General features: G+C 55.4%; 1 protein-coding gene across 1 annotated transcript in view; it reads right to left on the reverse strand.

Moving 5' to 3' along the window:
* Positions 1-310: 310 nt before the first annotated feature.
* The window catches only part of AHNAK (AHNAK nucleoprotein), a 29097-nt gene continuing 7628 nt past the window's right edge, over positions 311-21779 (reverse strand). Inside the window, exons 2-5 of the mRNA XM_055141037.1 lie at positions 19038-19131; positions 18710-18866; positions 18311-18498; positions 311-17253 (exon numbers count right to left, since the gene is read on the reverse strand). Coding sequence (XP_054997012.1) covers positions 1117-17253; positions 18311-18498; positions 18710-18866 — 16482 coding nt within the window. The 5' untranslated portion in view covers positions 19038-19131 and the 3' untranslated portion in view covers positions 311-1116. The remainder of the gene's footprint in view (positions 17254-18310; positions 18499-18709; positions 18867-19037; positions 19132-21779) is intronic.

Consider the following 21779-nt stretch of genomic DNA (forward strand, 5'->3'; position numbering starts at 1 on the left):
ACCAGAAAAGAAAAGAAGCCATCATTGGTGTTTGTGATTGATCACTGCAGAGGGCCGGGGGCAGGGCTTACGTAGCAGAGCCCCCATCTTGAGTGTTTGGGGGCCCCAGATCGCTTCCTGGCACCCATGGCCCTAACTGAAACTTTAAATGTAATGAACCCCCAAAAACTTAAACCTTGATAAATGAATGATAATGAAGTCACTGATCACACCAGCAGCGTCACCGGGCAAATCTGGTCTGAATTCAGTGAGGGCTAAGCGTGTGGTCCCCACCGTGCCCCTGGTCCCCCAACACAGAAGGGACAAGACATCAGCATTAATAAACAGTTTTATTTGCCTTTGACAGCATCAATTCTTTTACATTCTCAATTAATTTGCCATTAAAGTGCTGGAAATTTCCTTAATCATCATAATAGTTTTTGTTTTAGAAAGAGATTAAAAGGAATGAGGCAGTGAGGAAGAAAACACCATTTCCACATACAGAATGGGAGCCTGGCACGGAGCCAGCAGCCGGACAATCTGCAAATTTGAATCCCTTTCCCCACGAGCACCAAATGGGCCGCAACCGCCACCCTGGGGAAGCCCAGTGCCCCAGACATCAGCCCGCTGCAGCTCCCAGCCCATTTGGGGGTGGGGTGATACCTGAGGCCATTCCATCTTAGGAGAAACGAAGGTTTCTGTCTCCTCCCCCATCCCACCCTTACTAATAAAAGCCCCGAAGTCATTACCATGAAAAAAGAGTGGGTTTCCAGGACCCCAATACTAATTACGTTCAGTAAAAATGAGAATAGTAATAAAACACAAAAAAAAAGCTGGCTTAGTAAACAAAAGCTCTCAGCGTTCGATGCCAAAAATCCAACACAACACCCAAAACTGCAATCTGAAGGGCCGGGGTGGTGATCTGGCGCGTGGACGCCACGAGGGCACCGCACGCTAGCAGCTCTCGGGCCCATCTGCCGAGCGTCAGGAGCCCGCCAGGTCGCGGTTACCGCCCAGCGCTGGCCCCGGGGAGAGCCGAGGTCACTGCATTATTGCTGAGGCTGCGGGCTCGGGAGTTTATATACAAACACGCCCCGGGCTGATGTCGTTTATACATCTATGTACACTCAGAAGCCACTACTCTTTCTTTGTGGACACCGACAGCTCCACCTCGGGCAGGTGGATGCCGACCTTGGTTCCACTGTCGTTGCTCGAGGACGAGGAGAGTCGGGACTTCTTGGAGGCCAGGGACACGCCGCTCCCCTGTAACTTGCCTGCCTCCTCATCGCTCCCCGTCACCTCATAATGACCTTTGCTCTTTGACCCCAACCCCCCAAAGGTACCAAATTTCAGCTTCCCCTGCTTCCCTTTCACTTTCCCGCCTTCCACGGACACTTCCCCGCCTTCAAATTCCAAAGTCCCCGTCGGGGTGGAGGGCGCGGAGAGCTCCCTCTCGTCGCTGAAGGAGTTGGAGCGGTGCCTGGGTTTCTTGCTTTTGAATAAGGAGAATTTGCTTTTGGAGGAGACGGTCTCGGCGTCCACCTCGCCCTCCAGAGAGCCCAGGCTGGCCTTCGAGCTCTTCAGGTCCCCCTTGGAGCCCGAGATGGAAGCTTCCGGTGAGCCCGTGACGCCGCCTTTCCCTTTGGACTTGGAGAAATTAAACTTGGGCATTTTGATTTTGGACTTTTTGAGTTTGATGTCAGGGTCCTCCCATTCGGCCTCTCCAGCCCCAGCCTGGACATTGGCCTCCATTTTGGGGAAGTTGATATCCACCCCGACTTCTCGGCCAACCAGCTCACGGCCAGAGGTGGTAAATTTGGGGATCTTCATTTTGGGGAATGTAACTTTTCCAGATCCGCTTTCCAAGTGACCTTGAGGCCCAGATATGCTCAGCCCGGGAGCCTGGAGTCCAACCTGCCCGCCTTTGACCCCAACTTCTCCCTTTGGTCCTGAGAAATGAAGGCCCCCGGCTAGCCTCGATGCATCCATGCTGACCTGGGGTCCTTTGAGCTCACCCCCGGCACCCGAGACACTCACGTGTCCCGGGCTCAGGCTGATATCCGGGGTGCTGAACCCCCCTGAAACATCCACACCTCCTTTGACTTTCGGGCCCTTCAAGCTGATGCCACTCTCGGACTCGGAAGTGGCCACGTTCAAGGACGGCCCCTTGAGGCTGATGTCGGGCATGGCTCCATGGAGACCCATTCCGGATCCCTTCAGATCGCCTTTGATTTCAGGAGCAGAGATGTGCCCGGAGGGGAGTTTCACATTCACCCCCGGGAGCTCCATGGAACCCCCCGAGGCCTTCACTCCAGGCATCTGGACGCCCCCCTCCAGGCCCTGGATGCTGACTCCTCCGAGGGCCCCTTTCACCTTCGGCCCTTCCAAGTTCAAGTCCACGCCAGGTGCCGAGAGTTGAGGCCCTTTCAGGTTCAGGCCTCCGAGGTTGCCCTCCAGGCCCGGCCCCTTCAGGTCCCCAGTGACTTGTGGCCCCTGGACGTTAACGTCCAAATCAGACCCCGAAGCGGAGATGCCAAATTGGGGTAGCTTCATTTGGGGAAGCTTAATACCACCTTCGGGGGCCTCCAAGCTCAGGTCAGGAGCCCCCACTGACACTTTCGGGCACTTGATGTCTCCCGACATGTGGGGTCCCTTTAGGGTCACGCCGGGCGCCCCCACACTCAAAGACGCCGTGGTGTCCACACCGCTGCCGTGAAGGTCAAGCCCTGGGGTCTGCACCTTCACGCCAGAGACGGAGGCGTCCAGGTCTCCCTTCAAGCTTGGTCCTTTCAGGTTCAGGTCAAGGTCGGGCCCTGAGATTTTGGGCATGGAGAGGTTCACTGAGGGTAAGTCCACATTGGGCCCTTTGAGAGATACCTCGGGCCCTTCCAGCTTCACATCCGGGGCACTCAGGCCTCCCTCCAGAGAGGGGAGCTGGACCCCAGCTACCCCGCCCTCCACTTTCACGCCTGGGACACCAATCTTGGGCATGGAGAACTTGGGGAACTTGATTTTCGCGTCTGGACCTTGCAGATTGACCTCGGGGCCTTCCAGGCCCACACTGGGGGCTTCACCCTTGATCTTCGCTCCTTTCAAGTTTACATTTAGATCGGGGGTGGAGATTTGGGGGCCAGAGATGCCAAATGACGGGCCCTTGAGCTTCACATCAGGGCCTTCCACCTGCAGGTCGGGACCTTTCAAGTCGCCCTCGATTTTGGGCCCGGAGACATCCACTCCGGGCATCTTGAGCTTCGGGGTCTTGAGCTTGACGTCGGCACCTTCCACATGCAGCCCAGGTGATGAAATGTCCAGCTCGGGTGCCTGAATCTCCCCTTCTATTTTGGGGAGAGGGGCCTCGGCTTTGAACTTGGGTGACTTAATGTCAAACTCTACATCGGGGAAGTACATCTTCCCAAACATCGGTTTCTTTGTTTTGGGCGATTTCACATCGACTTTCAAAGCAGCCTCTGGCCCAGTCACACTGACGTCCATCTCAGGAGCTCTCAAACTGGCATCCAGCTCGCCCCCGGGAACAGTCAGATCAAACCCCTGCTTTTTGGTCTTCATTTTAGGACCACTCATGTGAATTTTCGGCATCTTGAACTTACTTTTCTTGCCCTTGCCACCAATGCTGATTTCAGGGGCGTCCACGTTCAGCTCTGCATCGGGGACAGTCACATCCAGAGAAGGAGTCTTGATGTCTGCTTTGGGGCCCTTGGCCCCAAATCCAAACTTGGATTTCTTGAATTTGGGGACTTTAACATCCGGCCCCTCGATGTTAATATCTGAGCTCTCCATGTGTACGTCCAAGCTTGGAGCCTCTAAATCAACCTTGGGTCCTTTGAGGTCCAGATCACCACCTTCTAGCTTGGCACCAGAAATTCCAATTTTAGGGGCCTTGAGATGCAAGTCAATATCTGGAGCTGAAACTTTCGGGGCAGATATGTCCAGTGATGGCATCTTCAAGTTCAGACCACCAAGTTTGGCATCGGGGCCTTCAACATCCAGGCCTGGACCTTTAAGGTCTAATTCTGGGCCTTTGAAACTACCTTCCATCTTAGGAACTGACACATCAAAGTCACCTTTGACTTTGGGGCCCTTCAAGTCCAAGTCAACATCAGGCATGGAGATTTTGGGAGCTTTGATATTTATCTCAGGCATCTTGAATTTGGGGCCCTTCAGTTTGGCATCTGGACCCTCAATGTTCACATCTGGAACGTCAATGTCCACCTTGGGTCCTGAGATGTCAAGATCAGCTTTGGGCAGGTTCACATCCACCTCGGGGCCCTCTCCCTTGAAGCCTGGCATGCTGAACTTGGGCATCTTCACTTTGGGCATCTTGAGGTGCCAGTCAGGGCCATGAACGTCCACATCTGGGGCATTGATGTCCACTTTGGGGCCCTTGAGGTCAATATCAGGGCCCTGAAGGTCTCCTTCCACTTTGGGCAGAGAAATGTCCACATCCCCCTTCACCTTTGGGCCCTTCAAGTTCAGGTCGACTTCAGGCATGTTGACCTTGGGGCCCTTGAGGTGGAGGTCAGGCATCTTAAACTTGGGGCCCTTCAGTTTGCCCTCCGGGCCATGAATGTCAACTTCAGGAGTGTCAATGTCCAGCTTAGGGCCTTTCAGATCTCCTTCCAATTTAGGAACAGAAAGGTCCATATCTCCCTTTAGCTTAGGCCCTTTCAAGTTCAAATCAATGTCACTCATGGAGATTTGTGGAGTTTTGAAATGGACATCAGGCATCTTAAACTTGGGCCCTTTGAGCTTCCCTTCAGGACCTTCGATATCCACTTCTGGCCCTTTCAGGTCACCTTCCACCTTCGGCAGTGAAAGGTCCACATCCCCCTTCACCTTTGGCCCTTTCAAACTTAGGTCCAAGTCGGGCATAGAGATCTTGGGAGCTTTAATGTGCATCTCTGGCATCTTGAATTTGGGGCCCTTCAGTTTTCCTTCTGGCCCTTCGAGGCTGACATCAGGAGTGTCTATGTCCAATTTAGGGCCCTTTATGTCAATTTCAGGGCCCTTGAGATCACCTTCAATTTTGGGGAGAGAAACATCCACATCACCCTTCACTTTGGGGCCTTTGAGATTAAAGTCGAGGTCTGGCATGGAGATCTTAGGAGCTTTGATGTTCATCTCCGGCATCTTAAACTTGGGACCCTTCAGTTTGGCATCTGGGCCCTCAATGTTCACATCTGGAAGGTCAACGTCCACCTTGGGCCCAGAGATGTCAAGGTCGGCCTTGGGCAGGTTCACGTCCACCTCAGGACCCTCTCCCTTGAAGCCTGGCATGCTGAACTTGGGCATCTTCACTTTGGGCATCTTCAGGTGCCAGTCGGGGCCATGAACATCCACATCTGGGGCGTTAATGTCAACTTTGGGTCCCTTGATGTCAAGTTCGGGGCCTTTGAGATCTCCTTCCACCTTAGGTAGAGAAACATCCACATCACCCTTCACCTTGGGGCCTTTCAGATTTAAGTCAAGCTCCGGCATGGAGATCTTAGGAGTTTTGATATTTATCTCAGGCATCTTGAACTTGGGGCCCTTCAGTTTGGCATCTGGGCCCTCAATGTTCACATCTGGAAGGTCAACGTCCACCTTGGGCCCAGAGATGTCAAGGTCGGCCTTGGGCAGGTTTACATCTACTTCGGGGCCCTCTCCCTTGAAGCCTGGCATGCTGAACTTGGGCATCTTCACTTTGGGCATCTTGAGGTGCCAGTCAGGGCCATGAACGTCCACATCTGGGGCATTGATGTCCACTTTGGGGCCCTTGAGGTCAATATCAGGGCCCTGAAGGTCTCCTTCTACTTTGGGCAGAGAAACGTCCACATCACCTTTCAACTTTGGGCCCTTCAAGTTCAGGTCGACTTCAGGCATAGAGATCTTGGGGGCCTTGAGGTGGAGGTCAGGCATCTTAAATTTAGGGCCCTTCAGTTTGGCATCAGGACCCTCAATGTTCACATCTGGAGCTTCAATGTCCACTTTGGGTCCTGAGATATCAAGGTCGGCCTTGGGAAGGTTCACATCTACTTCAGGGCCCTCTCCTTTGAAACCAGGCATGCTGAATTTGGGCATCTTCACCTTGGGCATCTTCAGGTGCCAGTCTGGGCCATGAACACCCACATCCGGGGCATCAATGTCCACTTTGGGCCCTTTGATGTCAATCTCAGGGCCCTTGAGGTCTCCTTCCACCTTGGGCAGGGAGACGTCCACATCACCCTTCACCTTAGGGCCTTTCAGGTGCAAATCAAGGTCCGGCATGGAGATCTTGGGGGCCTTGATGTTCATCTCGGGCATCTTGAACTTGGGGCCCTTCAGTTTGGCATCTGGCCCTTCAATATTCACATCTGGGCCTTCAATGTCCACTTTGGGGGCTGAGATGTCAAGGTCAGCCTTGGGCAGGTTCACATCCACCTCGGGGCCTTCTCCCTTGAAGCCTGGCATGCTGATCTTGGGCATCTTGATCTTGGGCATCTTCAGGTGCCAGTCTGGGCCATGAACATTCACATCGGGGGCATCGATGTCCACTTTGGGGCCCTTGATGTCAACTTCAGGGCCTTTCAGCTCACCCTCCACCTTGGGCAGGGAGACGTCCACGTCTCCTTTCACCTTAGGGCCTTTCAGGTGCAAGTCAAGGTCCGGCATGGAGATCTTGGGGGCCTTGATGTTCATCTCGGGCATCTTGAACTTGGGGCCCTTCAGTTTGGCATCTGGGCCCTCAATATTCACATCTGGGCCTTCAATGTCCACTTTGGGGGCTGAGATGTCAATGTCAGCCTTGGGCAGGTTCACATCCACCTCGGGGCCCTCTCCCTTGAAGCCTGGCATGCTGATCTTGGGCATCTTGATCTTGGGCATCTTCAAGTGCCAGTCTGGGCCATGAACGTCCACATCTGGTGTATCAATATCCATTTTGGGGCCTTTGATGTCAATCTCAGGACCTTTTAGATCCCCTTCAATTTTGGGAAGGGAAACATCCGCATCACCCTTCACCTTGGGACCCTTCAGGTTTAAGTCAAGGTCAGGCATCGATATTTTGGGAGCCTTTATGTGCATCTCTGGCATCTTGAATTTGGGGCCCTTCAGTTTCCCCTCTGGGCCCTCAATGTTAATATCAGGAGTGTCAATGTCTACTTTGGGGCCCTTGATGTCCACTTCAGGACCCTTCAGGTCACCTTCCACTTTTGGTAAAGTCACATCCACATCGCCCTTTATTTTGGGGCCTTTCAGGTTAAAGTCGAGGTCTGGCATGGAGATCTTAGGAGCTTTGATGTTCATCTCCGGCATCTTGAATTTGGGGCCCTTCAGTTTGGCATCTGGGCCCTCAATGTTCACATCTGGAAGGTCAACGTCCACCTTGGGCCCAGAGATGTCAAGGTCAGCCTTGGGCAGGTTTACATCTACTTCGGGGCCCTCTCCCTTGAAGCCTGGCATGCTGAACTTGGGCATTTTCATCTTGGGCATCTTCAGGTGCCAGTCAGGGCCATGAACATCCACATCTGGGGCATTGATGTCCACTTTGGGGCCTTTGATATCAACCTCTGGTCCCTTCAGATCCCCTTCAACTTTAGGTAGTGAAACATCCACATCCCCTTTTATCTTGGGGCCCTTCAAGTTTAAGTCAATGTCAGGCATGGAGATCTTGGGAGCTTTGATATTCATGTCAGGCATCTTAAATTTGGGTCCCTTTAAGCTTCCTTCTGGACCTTCCAAATTTATTTCTGGGCACTCAATGTTCATAGTGGGAGCCTCAATGTTTATATCTCCTTTGGGCAGATCCACAGAGATATCTGGCCCTTCTGCTTTCAAACCAGGCACGCCAAACTTGGGCATTTTCATTTTAGGCATTTTCAAATTCCACTCTGGACCATGAACATCCACATCGGGTGCTTCAAGATGAACTTCTGGTGCCTTGACATCCAGTTTGGGTCCTTTAAGGTCACCTTCTAAACTAGGAACTGCAACATCTAAGTCTCCTTTGACTTTAGGACTTTTCAGATTTAACTCCACATCAGGCATAGAAACTTTAGGAGATGAAATACTCAGGAAAGGCATTTTGAACTTGGACCCTTTCACTTTTCCTTGGACTTCAACATCAGGTGCATTAATATCAACCTTTGGACCTGTGACATCAATATCTGGTTTTTTAACTTTGACATCCACCTCAGGTGTCTGAACTTTGGAGCCCGAAAAATTAAATTTGGGAAGCTTAAAACGAGACTTCTTTGCCTTGCCTTCAATGTTGACTTTGGGGCCAGAAATATCCACATCAGGACCCTTTACATCCAATTTGGGAGCTTTAATGTCACCTTCCAATTTGGGTCCAGAGACATCAATATCTCCCTTAAGCTTTGAGCCTTTCAAATTCAGGTCAATTTCTGGCATGGTGATCTTGGGCATGTTCACGTGCATGTCGGGCATCTTCAGTTTGGGACCTTTTAGTTTACCTTCTGGGCCATGAATGTCAATATCTGGAGTCTCTATATCTACCTTTGGGGCCTTGATGTCAATACTGGGCCCCTTTAGCTCACCTTCTACATTTGGAAGTGAAGCATCCACCTCTCCTTTAATCTTAGGGCCCTTAAGATGAAGATCCAAATCAGGCATGGAGATCTTAGGAGCTTTGATGTTCATCTCAGGCATCTTGAACTTGGGGCCCTTCAGTTTGGCATCCGGACCCTCAATGTTCAGATCTGGAACGTCAATGTCCACTTTGGGTCCTGAGATATCAATATCAGCCTTGGGCAAGTTAACATCCACTTCGGGGCCCTCTCCTTTAAAGCCAGGCATGCCGAACTTGGGCATTTTCATCTTGGGCATCTTCAGGTGCCAGTCGGGGCCATGAACATCCACATCTGGAACGTCAATGTCTACTTTGGGGCCTTTAATATCCACTTCAGGAACTTTCACCTCACCTTCAACTTTTGGTAAAGACACATCCACATCACCCTTCACTTTGGGACCCTTCAAGTTAAGGTCAAAATCAGGCATAGAGATCTTGGGGGCTTTGATATTCATCTCGGGCATCTTAAATTTAGGGCCCTTCAGTTTGGCATCAGGACCCTCAATGTTCACATCTGGAGCTTCAATGTCCACTTTGGGTCCTGAGATATCAAGGTCGGCCTTGGGAAGGTTCACATCTACTTCAGGGCCCTCTCCTTTGAAACCAGGCATGCTGAATTTGGGCATCTTCACCTTGGGCATCTTCAGGTGCCAGTCTGGGCCATGAACACCCACATCCGGGGCATCAATGTCCACTTTGGGCCCTTTGATGTCAATCTCAGGGCCCTTGAGGTCTCCTTCCACCTTGGGCAGGGAGACGTCCACATCACCCTTCACCTTAGGGCCTTTCAGGTGCAAATCAAGGTCCGGCATGGAGATCTTGGGGGCCTTGATGTTCATCTCGGGCATCTTGAACTTGGGGCCCTTCAGTTTGGCATCTGGCCCTTCAATATTCACATCTGGGCCTTCAATGTCCACTTTGGGGGCTGAGATGTCAAGGTCAGCCTTGGGCAGGTTCACATCCACCTCGGGGCCTTCTCCCTTGAAGCCTGGCATGCTGATTTTGGGCATCTTGATCTTGGGCATCTTCAGGTGCCAGTCTGGGCCATGGACGTTCACATCGGGGGCATCAATGTCCACTTTGGGGCCCTTGATGTCAACTTCAGGGCCTTTCAGCTCACCCTCCACCTTGGGCAGGGAGACGTCCACGTCTCCTTTCACCTTAGGGCCTTTCAGGTGCAAGTCAAGGTCCGGCATGGAGATCTTGGGGGCCTTGATGTTCATCTCGGGCATCTTGAACTTGGGGCCTTTCAGTTTGGCATCTGGCCCTTCAATATTCACATCTGGGCCTTCAATGTCCACTTTGGGGGCTGAGATGTCAAGGTCAGCCTTGGGCAGGTTCACATCCACCTCGGGGCCCTCTCCCTTGAAGCCTGGCATGCTGAACTTGGGCATTTTCATTTTGGGCATCTTCAGGTGCCAGTCTGGGCCTTGAACATTCACATCTGGAGCATCAATGTCAACTTTGGGCCCTTTGATGTCAATCTCAGGGCCCTTGAGGTCTCCTTCCACCTTAGGTAGGGAAACATCCACATCACCCTTCACCTTGGGGCCTTTAAGGTTTAAGTCAATGTCCGGCATGGAGATCTTAGGAGCTTTGATGTTCATCTCCGGCATCTTGAATTTGGGGCCCTTCAGTTTGGCATCTGGGCCCTCAATGTTCACATCTGGAACGTCAATGTCCACTTTGGGTCCTGAGATGTCAAGGTCGGCCTTGGGCAGGTTCACGTCCACTTCAGGGCCCTCTCCCTTGAAGCCTGGCATGCTGAACTTGGGCATTTTCATCTTGGGCATCTTCAGGTGCCAATCTGGGCCATGAACTTCAGGAGCATCTATGTCTACTTTGGGACCCTTGACATTCACATCTGGTACTTTAATTTTGCCTTCTACCTCAGGCACAGACACGTCTACATCTCCTTTGATTTTGGGTCCTTTCAGATGTAGGTCCACATCCGGCATAGAAATGTTGGGGGTCTTGAAATGCATATCAGGCATTTTGAACTTGGGGCCTTTTAATTTGCCCTCTGGTCCTTCCAGCTCAATGTCTGGACCTTTGAGATCACCTTCCAATTTGGGAACATCAACGTCCACATCTCCCTTTATCTTGGGACTTTTTAAATGGAGATCAATGTCCGGCATGGAGATTTTGGGAGTTTTGAAGTGCATGTCTGGCATCTTAAATTTAGGACTCTTCCATTTGCCTTCTGGACCTTCCACCGATACATCTGGCATGTCAACATCCAACTTGGGGCCTTTAATATCAACTTCTGGACCCTTTAATTCTCCTTCCAGCTTTGGTGCAGAAACATCCATGTCTCCTTTGATTTTAGGTGCCTTTAAGTTGAAATCCACGTCAGGCATGGAGATCTTAGGGGCATGGAAATGCATGTCGGGCATCTTAAACTTGGGGCCCTTCAGCTTGGCCTCTGGACACTCCAGATTCACATCTGGAACGTCAATGTCCACCTTGGGTGCTGAAACATCAATGTCGGCCTTGGGCAAGTTCACATCCACTTCGGGGCCCTCTCCCTTGAAGCCTGGCATGCTGAACTTGGGCATTTTCATCTTGGGCATCTTCAGGTGCCAGTCTGGGCCATGAACGTCCACATCTGGGGCATTGATGTCCACTTTGGGTGCCTTGATGTCCACCTCTGGCACCTTCACTTCCCCTTCTATCTTGGGCACAGACACATCCACGTCCCCTTTGAGTTTGGGGCTTTTCATGTGTAAGTCTACATCGGGCATGGAGATTTTGGGGGCCTTGAAGTGCATGTCGGGCATCTTGAACTTGGGGCCCTTCAGCTTGGCATCTGGACACTCAAGGCTCACATCTGGAACTTCAACGTCCACTTTGGGTCCTTTGATGTCCACCTCTGGCACTTTCACTTGACCTTCTATCTTGGGCACTGACACATCCACGTCCCCTTTGACCTTAGGACCCTTCAAGTGTAAGTCCACGTCAGGCATGGAGATCTTGGGGGCCTTGAAGTGCATGTCGGGCATCTTGAACCTGGGGCCCTTCAGCTTGGCGTCTGGACACTCCAGATTCACATCTGGAACGTCAATGTCCACCTTGGGTCCTGAAACATCAATGTCGGCCTTGGGCAGGTTCACATCCACTTCGGGGCCTTCTCCCTTGAATCCTGGCATGCTGAACTTGGGCATTTTCATCTTGGGCATCTTCAGGTGCCAGTCTGGGCCATGAACATCCACATCTGGAGCACCAATGTCCACTTTGGGTCCTTTAATGTCCACCTCTGGCACTTTCATTTCACCTTCTATCTTGGGCACAGACACGTCCATCTCTCCTTTGATTTTAGGTGCCTTTAAGTTGAAATCCACGTCGGGCATGGAGATCTTAGGGGCATGGAAATGCATGTCGGGCATCTTGAACTTGGGGCCCTTCAGCTTGGCGTCTGGACACTCAAGGCTCACATCTGGGGCTTCAATGTCCACTTTGGGTCCTTTGATGTCCACCTCTGGCACTTTCACTTCACCTTCTATCTTGGGCACTGACACATCCACGTCCCCTTTGACCTTAGGACCCTTCAAGTGTAAGTCCACATCGGGCATGGAGATTTTGGGGGCCTTGAAGTGCATGTCGGGCATCTTGAACTTGGGGCCCTTCAGCTTGGCATCAGGACACTCCAGATTGACGTCTGGCACCTCCACATCCACACTGGGGCCTTTTATATCCACTTGTGGACCTCTGAGCTCACCTTCGAGTTCCGGCATAGAAGCATCTATCTCTCCTTTCAGCTTGGGTCCCTTCAAATTCAAGTCCACATCTGGCATGGAGATCTTGTGAGATTTGATATTCAATTTTGGCATCTTAAATTTAGAGCCTTTCAGTTTTCCTTCTGGCCCCTCAATGTCCAAATCAGGAGTATCAATGTCCACTTTGGGGCCAGAAACATGAAGGTCAGCCTTGGGCAGGTTCACATCCACCTCGGGGCCTTCTCCCTTGAAGCCTGGCATGCTGAACTTGGGCATCTTCACCTTGGGCATCTTCAGGTGCCAGTCTGGGCCATGAACATCCACATCTGGGGCATTGATGTCCACTTTGGGGCCTTTGATGTCCACCTCTGGCACTTTTACTTCCCCTTCTATCTTGGGCACAGATACGTCCATGTCCCCTTTGAGTTTGGGGCTTTTCATGTGTAAGTCCACGTCGGGCATGGAGAGCTTGGGGGTCTTGAAGTGCATATCGGGCATCTTGAACTTGGGGCCTTTCACTTTCCCTTCTGGACATTCAATATCAATTTCACCAACATCCACATCCACCTTAGGGGCTTTCACATCAATTTCAGGACCTTTCAAGTCCCCTTCCACTTTGGGAAGGGAAAAACCAGCATCAGTTTTCATTTTGGGGCCTTTCAGATTAAGTCCAACATCAGGCAAAGAGATTTTGTGCGTCTGTATGTTCATGCTTGGCATCTTGAACTTGGGGCCCTTCAGTTTTCCCTCTGGGCCATGAATGTCAATGTCAGGAGTTTCTATGTCCACTTTGGGTCCTGAGACATCAAGGTCGGCCTTGGGCAGGTTCACATCCACCTCGGGGCCTTCTCCCTTGAAGCCTGGCATGCTGAACTTGGGCATCTTCACCTTGGGCATCTTCAAGTGCCAGTCTGGGCCATGAACATCCACATCTGGGGCATTGATGTCCACTTTGGGGCCTTTGATGTCAACATCTGGGACTTTTATTTCTCCTTCAACTTTTGGAGCCTTGACATCGTAATCACCTTTAATTTTAGGGCCTTTCAAATTCAAGCTAACGTCTGGCATTGATATCTTCTGAGGGTTTATGTTCACTTCTGGCATCTTAAATTTAGGACCTTTTATTTTTGCATCTGGACCTTCAATATTCACTTCTGGAGCAGCAATGTCCACCTTGGGTGCTGAGACATCTATGTCAGCCTTGGGCAGGTTCACGTCCACTTCAGGGCCCTCTCCCTTGAAGCCTGGCATGCTGAACTTGGGCATTTTCATCTTGGGCATCTTCAGGTGCCAGTCTGGGCCATGAACATCCACATCTGGGGCATTGATGTCCACTTTGGGGCCTTTGATGTCAACATCTGGGACTTTTATTTCTCCTTCAACTTTTGGGGCCTTGACATCGTAATCACCTTTAATTTTAGGGCCTTTCAAATTCAAGCTAACGTCTGGCATTGATATCTTCTGAGGGTTTATGTTCACTTCTGGCATCTTAAATTTAGGACCTTTTATTTTTGCATCTGGACCTTCAATATTCACTTCTGGAGCAGCAATGTCCACCTTGGGTGCTGAGACATCAAGGTCAGCCTTCGGTAGGTTCACGTCCACCTCGGGGCCCTCTCCCTTGAAGCCTGGCATGCTGAACTTGGGCATTTTCATCTTGGGCATCTTCAGGTGCCAGTCTGGGCCATGAACATCCACATCTGGGGCATTGATGTCCACTTTGGGTGCCTTGATGTCCACCTCTGGCACCTTCACTTCCCCTTCTATCTTGGGCACAGTCACATCCATCTCTCCTTTGAGTTTGGGGCTTTTCATGTGTAAGTCTACGTCAGGCATGGAGATTTTGGGGGCCTTGAAGTGCATGTCGGGCATCTTGAACTTGGGGCCCTTCAGCTTGGCATCTGGACCCTCAAGGCTCACATCTGGAACGTCAATGTCCACCTTGGGTGCTGAGACATCAAGGTCAGCCTTCGGTAGGCTCACGTCCACCTCGGGGCCCTCTCCCTTGAAGCCTGGCACACTGAACTTGGGCATTTTCATCTTGGGCATCTTCAGGTGCCAGTCTGGGCCATGAACATCCACATCTGGGGCATTAATGTCCACTTTGGGTGCCTTGATGTCCACCTCTGGCACCTTCACTTCCCCTTCTATCTTGGGCACAGTCACATCCATCTCTCCTTTGAGTTTGGGGCTTTTCATGTGTAAGTCCACGTCAGGCATGGAGATTTTGGGGGCCTTGAAGTGCATGTCGGGCATCTTGAACTTGGGGCCCTTCAGCTTGGCGTCTGGTCCTTCCAAGCTCAGATCGGGAGCACTAAGATCCACTTTGGGTGCAGAAAGGTCCATCTTGGGCAGGTTCACGTCCAACTCTGGGCCCTCTCCTTTCAGGCTCGGCACGCTGAACTTGGGCATTTTCATCTTGGGCATCTTCAGGTTCCATTCAGGGCCATGAACTTCAACATCTGGGGCAGTGACATCAACCTTCGGCCCTTTCAACTCCCCTTCCAACTTTGGTACTGTGACGTCATATTCTCCCTTTACCTTGGGGCCTTTCAGATGCAAGTCCACATCAGGCACGGAGATCTTGGGACCCTTGATGTTCATCTTGGGACCCTTCAGCTGTCCTTCAGGCCCTTCAATGTTCACATCTGGAATGTCCACATCCACTTTGGGTCCTGAAACAGCCAGGTCGGCCTTGGGCAGGCTCACGTCCACCTCGGGGCCCTCTCCCTTGAAGCCCGGCATGCTGAACTTGGGCATTTTCATCTTAGGCATCTTCAAGTGCCAGTCAGGACCATGTGCATCCACATCCGGGACATCGATGTCCACTTTGGCACTTTTAAGTTCAACGTCGGGCACTTTAATCTCACCTTCAGCCCTTGGTACTGTGACGTCATATTCCCCTTTGACTTTGGGGCCTTTCAAATGTAAGTCGACGTCTGGCACGGAGATCTTTGGGGCTTTGATATTCATGTCAGGCATCTTAAACTTGGGCCCCTTCAGTTTCCCTTCTGGTCCCTCAATGCTCACATCTGGAGCACTGACATCCACTTTGGGGACAGAAATGTCCAAGTCAGCCTTGGGCAGCTTCACCTCCACTTCAGGGCCCTCTGCTTTGACGCCAGGCACGCTGAATTTGGGCATTTTCAGCTTGGGCATCTTCAGATGCAAGTCTGGGCCGTGCACTTCCACATCTGGGGCACTGATGTCCACTTTGGGGCCTTTCATGTCTCCTTCGAGTTTGGGCACTGTGACGTCATACTCTCCCTTCACCTTTGCGCCCGTGAGGTGCAAATCCACATCCGGCATGGAGATCTTAGGTGTCTTCACGCTCACATCAGGTGTTTTAACGTCGGGGCCCTTCACTTTGGCCCCTGCGCTTCCGAGGTGGACACCAGGGGCTTCCACGTTGATCTCAGGCCCTGAGACGCTGGCACCTCCTTTGGGGAGATTCACATTCACCTCGGGACCCTCCCCTTTGACTCCCGGAACGCTGAACTTGGGCATTTTCATCTTGGGCATCTTCAGGTTCCAGTCTGGGCCGCGCACGTCAACCTCGGGGGCACTGATGTCCACCTCTGGGCCTTGGCCTTTCCCTTCCACCTTTGGGAGCGTGACCTCTACACCCCCTTTCACTTTAGGGGAGACCGCATTAAAGTCCACATCGGCCATGGAGATCTTGCACGTGCCTGTTTTCCCAGAGGGACCACTGAGCTTGGGGCCCTGAACCTCTAGGCTGGGGGTCTCAATGTCCACTTTGGAGCCCTTCACTGACACCTGAGGGCCTTTTACATCCCCCTGGACTCCGGGAGCAGAAATCTTAATATCTCCTTTCAGTTTGGGGGACCCGAGGCTCAGGTCAACATCCTGCATGGAGATTTTCGGCTTCTGCACGATCATCTCTGGGCCTTTGACTTTGGCACCCTTCACCTTCCCGTCCAGGCCCCCGGAGGCAGCTGCGGGCAGACTGACGCCCGCAGACACCCCAGGGAGAGTCACTTCACCTGCAGGCAGCGTCACGTCCACACTAGCTGCCTCTCCCTTCGCACCGGTCGCTGAGAAGTGGGGGACTTTCATCTTGGGGATGTTCAGTTTGCCCCCCAAGCCGTGAATATCGGCCTCAGGGGCTCGAATTTCCACAGCTGGGCCGCTAAGGCTGCCCTCGACTTTGGGAGCGGAGATGTCCACACCCACAGTCCCCTGTGGCCTGGTCCCTTTCAGGCCCAGGTCCCCCTCGAGCGACGGGCTGGTGACGCCGGGACCCTTCAACTTGCCCTCAACCTTGACACAGGGTGCAGTGACATCCAGCCGGGGGCTCTGCACGCTCCCACCGATGGCCACACCTGGCTTGCTGCCCACGGAGACCTCAGGGGCACAAACACTCAGCCCTGCCTCTCCCTGGCCCGCAGGCCCTGCTGACACCCCAAATGTGGGCACTTTCATAGTGGGGATCTTAACCTTCCCCTCACCACCGCTCCCGAAGGACGGACCCTGCACCTCCACTGAGCCACCCCCCAGAGAAGACGCAACGCCCACCCCTGGAGCCTGGACCGTCCCACTGCCCCCCAAGTCCAAGCCCTTTGCACTGACACTGACTCCCGGGCTCCCCACCTTTATCCCAGGCACGGTGACCTGGACCTGCGTGTGGCCAGCACCTTGGAGCTCCGGTCCCGAGGCAGACAGGGCCCCGGACGCGCCCGAGCCCGCGGGCAGCTTGATCACGGTCTTGCCGGGCTGCGTCTCCACGTCGACGGTGGAGATTTCCGTCAGTTCGTGCCGCGGAATCTTGATCTTGAACTCCGGGCTGCTGATGTCGATGTCCTTGGCGCCTTCCCGGCCCATCATGTCCACTGTGTAGGCCGTGACCTTTCGGGTCACCGTTATGGTACGGCTCTGGGTCTCCCCAAGATCCCCTTCCAAGCCATCCTCCGACCTCAGCCGAGGCTTGATCTTTGTGGTGTAGATGCGCTGGTATTCCTCATCGTCCCCGCTCTGCAAAGACAGGCCGGCAGACGTTGCAGCCCACCCGCCCCGCCTCGGATGCCGGCCGCAGCCCTGTCTACAATTCAGGGGGGGGGCGTTTAGAGAGGACATTTCCCATGCAGGGAGGTCCCCAAGGGAAGTCCACAGAGCCTAAGGCAGAGTGCTAGGGACTAAAAACAAACCAGGGCCAGTAGGGGGTCAGAGACAATCCAGCGGGAAAGGCGTCTGCCCTGCACACAGCTGACCCAGGTTCGATCCCCAGCACCCCCGACGGTCTCCTGAGGCCCGCCAGGGAGTGATCGCTGTGCAGAGTCAGGAGCCGGCCCTGAGCACTGCTAGGGATGGCTCAAAAACAAACGAGAAAGGGTGAATATCGGCATCACAGGAAGAAAAGGAGATAACGCGGGAAGCAGAGACCATGGGGGTGGTGGGGGTCACCAGGGGGCGTCCCCTGGGCCACCTGCATCAGGGCAGGGCTCGCCATCAGCCCAGGGCCACCTCCCTGGCAGGCCACCAGTGTTCAGCTCTCACTCAGCGGCGTGCGTGTGTAAAATCGGTCAGGAGGGGATTCCCCCGAGGGGACCCTCAGAAAGCCTCTGCAGAGACAGCGCGTGCTCTGCTAACACCCTCACTCGGAGGACCCCCGAGCTGTGACAGAAACAAGCCAGGGAAGGAGCCGGGCCATGTCCCTGGACTCAGAGGGAACACATGCAGGCTTCGAGGAACCCACCGGAGGGTCCCGGGGAAGGCCGTGAAGCTGAACTCGGTCCCCGTGCAACCGCCCCAGCTCCCTGCCACACAGCCGACCTCCCTCCCGGCCCGGGGCAGACAGCGGAGGGGGGGGGGCAGCGCCCCTCTCCTGCATCGCCAGACACTCCACAGGAAGATGTGTCCAGGCAAGGCTGGCTGGACACGCTGGACACGCGGCCATGGCGCGGCAAAGCTGGCCGGACACAGCGACAGGGGCAGAAGCCAGGAGAAGGAAGGCCAGGGAGATGCGAAGGCGGGCAGAAGGCTCAGGACGCGGCCGCAGGGCAGGGCGGGAGGGGGGGGGGCGGTCACTCACCAGAACCACCTCGGAGCTGTGCGAGCTGAAGACTTCGTGGGTCCAGCCCTGGCCGGGCTCGGGGGAACGGTCGCCCTTGCGGTGCAGCTTCAGCCCCACGGTGTGGTGGCCCATGGTGTTCAGCAGCTGCGTCACCTCGGCCGACTGCAGGTTGTCGAAGTAGATGGTGGCGCCCACGATCTGGTCCCCTGAGCACGGAGGAGGGGGGAAGCTCGCAAGACGGCGCCCCGGCATTTTGGGGGGGGGGGCACCATCTCTCTGTGCCCAGCACCCACCCACCCGCCCCCCACCAGGTGTTGGGAGGAGGACACGCAGCCCCAGAGAGACCACCGGCTCAGGGGTCCGGCACCTCCACCCCCCCCCGCCCCACCCCGCCCGCGCCCCGCGGCGGCCACTCACCCTCCTTGACCACCCCAGTGCGGGCCGCAGGGGAATTCTGCATCACCTCCTGCACGAACACGCCGTCGTCCCTCTGGGCAATGGTCAGCCCGTGGGAGCCGCTGCCCTGCCAGTTGGGCAGCAGCAGCTCCCGTGTGGTCTCCTCTTCCTTCTCCATCTGGGGCGAGGCAGGGAAAGGGGCGCTCAGTGAGGGGTTGGGGGGTGTGGCAGGAGAGGAGGAAGGATCCGGGGACAGTGGAGAGAGGCAGGAGCAGAGCAGCCTCGAGCCCTCACCCTTCCCCCCCGCGACCCCCCTCCCTCCCCTCCCCCCCTCTCCTGGCCCACTGACCTTCTGCAGGACTCGTCCAGGCGCAGATGCCTTGCCAGGAGCCCGCCCCGCCTCCCTCGCGTCTCTTCGGTCTCAGGGGTCTGGGTCACACAGCCTGAGGAGAAAGTTCACAACAGGTCACGGCTGGCGGCTGGACAACCCCCGGCTAGCCAGAGTCAGGGGCACCTGGCTACATTGTTCTCGGGGTGCCAAAGCCCCGGACACTGGCCCCCGTCCCCCCTCACGACTGCCACCGAAGCCATTCGAGGACTCCCCAAGCTGGGAAAGTGGGTCCCAGGAGGCCACACTCAGAGCCAAGTCACAGCTGTGTGACTCTGGCCAAGTCACTAGACCTCTCTGAAACTCCATTCCCCAGGATTTCCGAGAGAGCCTTTGTGGAGCAACGCGGGCACACACGCGGGCACTGCGTGACCTGCACGTCCCCATCCCGTCCTTTCTGCCAGCTGCAGACTTGCCCATTTGAACCGATATTATTTGACAGCTGTGACCCTTTGGCAGATGGGAAGACTGAGATTCAGGCTGGCCCATTTGTCCGGGATCGACAGTCCATCGGGGACTCCCCCCGCTGCAGGCTCAGACCCAACCCCGCGACTCCTCCTTCCCCTGCAGCTGACAAGCCTCGCCTCGGAGGGTCCCTGACACTGAGGGCACGGGCAGGCAGAAAGCAGGGGTGGCAGGGGTGTCTGCTCCCCGCCCCTCAGGGACACTCAGGTCCCCTGTCTAGGCCAGTCGTCGGGACCAGGGGCCCCTCAGCTCAGTGGCGGGAGCTCCAAGAGGCCACTTGGACAAAGGCAGCTCTGAACTTGCCAGGAGGGACCCAGGCCAAGAGCGGCTGCCTCGGGGCTTGCGGGGGGGGGGGGGGGGAGGGCTGCCGCCTCCGGGGACCCACGCTGGGCCCTAAGCCCGGTGTCTGGAGGAGCGGGCACCCCCCACCCCCCAGCCACGGGATAGTCGAGCAGGGCTCTGGAGACCGTCCAGCGCGGCAGCCGTCGTCGGCCAGCCAGAGCTGGGCACACCGCCTCCCGCGGCCAGAGGGTCAGGGGTGGAGGGGAGCTCGCAGCCCGGGAGAACCTCGCCCACAGCTCCGTCTGAGAGCGGCCACATCCGGGAATTAGTCAGTGGATCAATAGGGACCCGCCCCTGGCCTGTCTGCGCCGTGCTGGATGCCACGGAGAAACACGGAGGGTGTGCAGGCCGGTGGCACCCCACTCCCGCCTCAGCCACACCCCCCCCACACACACACATACACACACACACACACACACACGCTACGGAGGCGCGGGACACAGCCCCTGGACCAGAGAGGTGGCCCTGGGGGCCCAGCGCAGGCTTAGGAGGGGGCTGGAGGGTTCAGGTGTGATCCCTACCACCTGCGCCAAGCAGGGTGCGGCCAAAACCTGCACCAGAGGGGGCTGGAGCGATAGCACAGCGGGTAGGGCGTTTGCCTTGCACGCGGCCGACCCGGGTTCGATTCCCAGAATCCCATAGGGTCTCCTGAGCACCACCAAGGGTGATTCCTGAGTGCATGAGCCAGGAGTAACCCCTGTGCAACGCCAGGTGTGACCCAAAAAGCAAAAAAAAAAAAAAAAAACCTGCACCAGCTAAAGAGACAGTTCCTGCCCCCCCCACCCCTCCACCCCCAGCCCGATGTTAACGGTGAGCTAAGTAGTAGCTCAGGGTGTGCAACCCCATTCGCCTCTGAAGCTTCCAGAAAACTCTGGTGCTTTCTGCAGGGAAGGGAAGGCAGAGGCAGACACGGGGTTTCAAGAATATGTCCGTTGGAAAGTCACCCACACTTTGCGGCCCGGGCGTTGGGGGACACACAGGCCTGACCTGGCCTCCCACCTGACCACTGACCCTTCCGTTCCTGCTCCGACAGCAAAGCCGAGCGTCCTGGGGCTGGGCAGGCAGGAAGAGGCAGCGGGGGAGGTGCTGCCGATGAAAAACCGCCGGCACTCCCTGCGGGCACCCCTCTTCCTCCTGAGTGTGGCACCCCTTCTGCTCGCCCCGCACCCTGGTGCTGAGCCAGCAGCTGCAAGGGGGGGCCAACCGCCAGCTCACCCCCGCCCACACCGCGCCCCACCCTCCTCCTCCCCCGGTGAGTCACTGCAGGGCCGCAGCTCCAGACTTGCCAAGGGTACACCTAACACCCCAGTGACAAAGAGCTCCCCGGGATGGTGACCCCCCGTGGGACAGAGGGGCTGGGCTCCGGACGGGAGCCACGGGGATTGCCAGGCTCTCAGACTGGAGACCCCGGGCCAGGAGCACCCGCTCCCCCCGCCCCCCCGCTGGGAAACACAGCTCCGAGGTCCAGGGGGGTTGGTGCATGGCTCCTGCTGCACCCCATGAGGAGGGGACAGGGTCAGCCCCAGGCGGGCAGAGCTGGGAGGACAGGAGCTGTGGGCTGGGAGCGCCTGCAACGACTCAGCCTCGCCAGGAGGGACCCCCCCCCTTTCCTGCACTTCCGACGGCCAGAGAGATAGTCCGGTGGCGGGGACGATCCTTCCTTGCACACACCCTGAGCTCTCCCAGAGCAATCAATCGTCAACACAGAGCTGGGGACGTCCCCCAACACTCCCAGGTGTGGCCCGAACACTAAGCAACAGATCTGGGCCGTGCAGAGGGGCTGGGGTGGGGGTGCCTGGCAGGAGGCCCCAGCAGCCAACACCTGTCTTCTGCCTCCAGAACCTTCGGCTGCCCAGGTAACCCCCCACGCAGCAGGTGCGTCAGCCTTCTGGGGGG

Source organism: Sorex araneus, chromosome 6 (genome assembly GCF_027595985.1).
Source record: "Sorex araneus isolate mSorAra2 chromosome 6, mSorAra2.pri, whole genome shotgun sequence".
Classification (NCBI taxonomy): domain Eukaryota; kingdom Metazoa; phylum Chordata; class Mammalia; order Eulipotyphla; family Soricidae; genus Sorex; species Sorex araneus.